Raw genomic sequence first — 5,060 nt, 5'->3', positions numbered from 1 at the left:
GACGACAGTAGCCTATTATTACTAAATTTTAAAATAGGCATGTAGTTTTACAAATATTAAAAAAATAAAAAAATTCGTAGGGCACTAGCCTTGGGCTGAGGAGGAAAAAGAAAGGCGGCCTGGACCAAGAGAAAAAGAAGAGGAGAGGCCTCGGGCCTGATCCAAGAAGAGAGGGAGAGAAAAAAAAAAGAAGAAAATAGGGCTAGCCCAAAGGAAACGCGCAGGCCAGAGGGAATAGAGAGAGGAGAGGCCTGGGACTCGGGCCAGACTAAGGGAAAACAATAGGCAGCAAGGCTACCTAGGCCGATGAAAGAGATAGGCCTGGTCCCCCTTTTTTATTTATACTATTATATATAAGTATATATGCGTATCATGCATATATACGACAAAATATCATTGTACAATAAGTAAATTAATATGAGATGTACACATAAGTATGTCTATAGCTTACAAGGGGAAGTATAGGATTAGCTGAACCTCAATTAGGATCTGTTTACAATAGAATTAGATCCTATACACCGATGCCCCTATATTGCATTTAAACTTGATTTTCTGGTCTGCAATATCTAAATTCTAAGCTTTTGAGTTAACATTATGAGCCCTAGTGCAGGAAATCAGCCGTCTAGCGGGGAGAAGGTGGCGGGGCGGCGAGCAGTAGTGATGGGAGGAGGCGGAGGTGGTAAGTCCGGGGAGGATCAACAATCTCTATCGAGAGGGGGAGGGAGATACAGATGGGTGGACCGGATTGTAATGACTTGTGATTCAACGCTTCTCGAAGGGGTTAGATGCAAACATCTCATTGAGGAAGATCCGACGGCCATTATTCGTTACGGGAGAGATCAGATGGTTCAAGTTTTCTTTCTGATATGGCACAGCAACAGATCGAGAAATCGATGGATTTAGATAGTGGTAAAGATGATTCATACCTGAGCCATAAAGTACACAAATAATCAATCTTGAGATTCATATGCGCAACCTGTATACTCAAAATAATAGTTTAGATTTCAAAACGGTTTGTTATATCAATCAATCCCAGCAAGAGCAATACCGGTCAATCTATTTACTTGTGCATTGGATACACCATAGATGTAGCTTTAAAAATTTATAAATGATTACTTGCTTTTCTGTATTCTGCATACAAGCACAATCCATCACAGAGCAATCATGCATATCCAATTATTCATGTTCCCAGCAGGCCACACTGTATCATACATTCATAGCTATGTATGCAAATCTGAACACTGAAAAGGGAAAGGATCCAACCTAACACTTCAGAAATCCAGTCCAAACGCCACTCAGACCCAGCACCGTAACAACTAGCAACACTCCGGAGTTAACACCGCACAAGGTGCAACAGCTAAATTCACCAACCCGTTCCGGCCGGTTCAGAAGCACAAGGTAGAACGCCGCGGCCGCCGCTCGTGGTCGTTGCTGCGGTCCGGCCCTAGCCAACGTTGCTGGTGATCCGTCGGCGACGGCGGCGACCGCCTCCTGATGTTCAGGCTCAGGCAGCTGATCCAGCCTCCGGCAGTCCAAGAAGCTGCCCTCCTCCTCCCGCACTTCTTCATCTTGGACGGATGGGACGTCGACTGGTACGACGGCGGCGGCGAGATCGGCGGCATGGCGTTGGTGGCCGAGGACGGGGTGGCCATGCTCTTGGGAGTGCCGGGCTTGGACTCCCACACGAACGGCACCGTGCCGGCAGCGCCGAGGCTGTAGTACACCCTGAAGGACCCGTTGGCCACGTTTGAGCGATCCCTTAAGAGGATCCTCGAGCTGAACAGCTTGGGTCCTTCTTGCTTACCACCACCGGAGCTCATCTGTTCACGAGAGAGAGAGAGAGAGAGAGAGAGAGAGAGAGAGAGAGAGAGAGAGAGAGAGAGGTGTGGCACAACACGTACACAATTGAATGGGGGGCTTTGTGATTGCGAGAGGGTGAGTGGGTGTGTATATGTAGGGCCGTGGATTCGATTGGAATGGCTTTTTTGGTTGGCTTGAGGCTGAAGAGTACTGGGGCATACAAAGTTTATGTGTTGTGTGATTTCCAGAAACAAAAAAGTTATGTGTTGTGGTGGGGAAGGCAATTAAGTTCAAGTTACGTGATCATGACCATGATTAATGGTGTATTATTGTTATGGTTATCTAAAAAGGATTATGATTGACTAGGTACTGTGTTGGATCCAAAAGGAAAAGGAAATGATGATATGGGAAGCGTAAAGAGGTATCGGTGTCCTGGCGGCGCAAAATATTATGTATGTGCTCTATCCTTGTTATTGAAATATATTTATTCCTGATAGATTGGCAAAATTCATCCTCTACCCATCATTTAGTTTGAGATAATTTGTTCAAATCCCTCTGTTATGCCTTACTTACCTTTCTATAATCCATGTCAACATTTAGAAATTGATACTAGGAACATATGCATAGAAAATGGTAGTCCAGTAGAATATTGCCATCAAAATTAAATTATTCTGTATTATAATATTTTTAAGCTTTTGCTCACACATCATTAGAAATGTTATTTAAAACCGTACGTTGAAAATCTAGCCGAAGTCCAAAGCCCGTAAAAAGAGCCGGTTTAAGTACGAGGGAGCAAATAAAGGACTCATCTTACATCAATGACCTACATGATTGTGTCGTCTTACCTATCTAGGATGCAAAGTAGCAGTACTAAAATATCAAAATGAAGAGGGTTAGTGACAAATGACTACTTGATGTTCCAATGGGCCTATAAACTTACTGTACGCAGGATGTTTCCCGACGAAGAAAATAATTTTGGAATCTTTCGGCCAAAGATCAGAAAGGTAAACACGAATTGAACTTGCAACAACATACCCATGCATTAAGTACTTCAGTTTTGTTCTTTAATACCTTTTATAAAAGCAATTCTTTTGTAACAGAATTCGACATGCATTACCTTTGTTTTGCTTTATGCTTTGTTGGCTGCTTCTATGGTTGCTTCTGCTTCACCAGAAACAGTAGTGGAAAGAGCAGTTCAATCGAGTGGCGTCTAGCTGTTTGTCCGTAATCGGGGATTTAACTTTTTGCTATGACGCACTCTCAAATGCTACTCTACCGGATTCGCTGGCTAAAATGCCACCAGCCCCACGTTCCCCTCGTGAACAGTACCCGAGAGATAAAAAATACATCAAAACATGTGTCGATTTTTTACATGTTTTATAATTCATTAGTAACCCATTTTAACTTCATTCACCTACAATTATAGAGTAGAATTTAAAATAAAATTCTCCAAAATGTGCTACTTTTACAATTTGTAGCAATTTTAAAGGCCTCAGAAAAATTCCCAAAAAATCTAAAAAAATTCACTAATATTTCTCTAATGTGATATACTAATTTTTAAAATTATCTCTCACCCTAGGTTATAAGTGAAAAGACGAGTTTACTTGTAATGCTCATTTATTAGAAAATAGGCATTAGTACTAATAAATAGGCATTACAAAGGAATGTTAGAAATTAGACATTACATTAGAGTAATATTAGTGATTTTTTTCTATATTTTTTGGGAACTTTTTGAGCCTAAAAATTGCCAGAACTTGTAAAAATAGCAACTTTGGAGAAATTTAGTTTAAATTTTACATAAGATTTTTAGTGAATCCAGTTAAAATGAGTTGTTTTTTAATTATAGAGGATGTAAAAAATTGACATATTTTTTATTTATTTTTGAACTCTTGGGTACTGTTCACGAGGGAAATGTGACGTCGGCTGACATTTGAGCGAGTAATCCGGAAGAGTGGCATTTTGACTGCGTGATCTAGGATGGCAAAAAGTTAAATCCTTCATCCGTAACTGGTTGACTTTGAACAAATGCCAGTCATACCTTGTGGGTACAAGTTAATATTGTTTCTTCTCACTTCAAAATGTTCCGGACTTGCTTGGATAGCTTTAAATCCTTTACGGAATCTCAAAGTGTAAAATCGCTTCAGAAATGTAGATCTGGGTAGAAGGGTCCAGAACAAGTATTTCGGTCACGTGATTGTCACATTCTTACGTGCGTGTCCACCGTCTGTCACATAGGCCTAACAAGTCATAGGAAGGAAATAGACATCGACAGTTCAAACACTATGTGTGAAAAAAATCATTAATAATGGATCTTATGCCTATCACTTTTATTATATTATTAATAATAAGTGATGACCTATCACTATTGACGTCACAAGTGACAGTGATAACCATGATCCGTCACTAATATTTAGTTATTACTGACGAGTCGTAACTGTGAATCGTCACTATTGACTGAACATTAGTGACGAGTTGTAATCTTGATCCGTCACTAATAACTAATAATTGATCGAATACCATTCTTAGTGATTGGAGTTGATCATTAGTGACGGATAAGTTGATCCGTCACTAATGACTAGGTCATCAGTGACGGATCATTCTAGGTCAGTCATTAGTGATGGGTCACAATTTAACTCGTCACTAATAATTGGCTTAGGACGACCCGTCACTAATGACTAGCCTAGGACGACCCGTCACTCATGACCTAGTCATTAGTGACAGGTTACAACTTGACCCGTCACGAATAACTGTTCTATGATGACACATGACTGATGACCTTATCATTATTAGTGATAGGTCATAACTTGACCTGTCACTATTATCATCAGTGATGGGTCATAACTTGACATGTCACTATTATCATCAGTGATAGATCATGTTACAATATTAGTGATGAGTCTATATCTGGTCTTGATGAGAAGACACATTAGTGACGCGTCTTTATTGAACTTGTCACTAATAGAATATTAGTGACGTGTGTTGAGCAGCCGTCACTAATATGGTGTCTCCTTTACTGATTTCTTACATAGTGACATAAAATTCAAAGTTATTCCCCACTCTACAACAAACCCATCATATTAATTCATTGATTTAGAGATTTAGAAAACAATGAGATATATTAGCTTCAATTGTCCTCTTACACACATCAAATCGCAGTGATGAATTTCAGACATTAATGGTATTGACACTTGTGACAATCAAGAGAGAGTTGGTTAACTCAATAAAAAAATGAATTTCAGATAATTCACTGAGATCAGTTG

The 5,060-nt window shown here is 39.9% G+C and overlaps 1 protein-coding gene across 1 annotated transcript; it reads right to left on the bottom strand.

Moving 5' to 3' along the window:
- Positions 1-1,183: 1,183 nt before the first annotated feature.
- On the bottom strand, positions 1,184-2,000 carry LOC133893042 (uncharacterized). Its single transcript, XM_062334015.1, has one exon. It carries the CDS (start codon positions 1,818-1,820, stop codon positions 1,386-1,388), a length of 435 nt encoding a protein of 144 aa, XP_062189999.1. The 5' UTR covers positions 1,821-2,000; the 3' UTR covers positions 1,184-1,385.
- Between the last annotated feature and the right edge of the window lie 3,060 nt (positions 2,001-5,060).

This window comes from Phragmites australis, chromosome 15, assembly GCF_958298935.1.
Source record: "Phragmites australis chromosome 15, lpPhrAust1.1, whole genome shotgun sequence".
NCBI lineage: Eukaryota > Viridiplantae > Streptophyta > Magnoliopsida > Poales > Poaceae > Phragmites > Phragmites australis.
Note: the sequence above shows the minus strand (reverse complement) of the source record. Positions and strands in the feature narration are given on the sequence as shown.

Coding starts and splice junctions, on each gene's coding strand:
- LOC133893042 (XM_062334015.1), bottom strand. CDS start 1,820: ATGAGCTCCGGTGGTGGTAAGCAAGAAGGACCCAAGCTGTTCAGCTCG.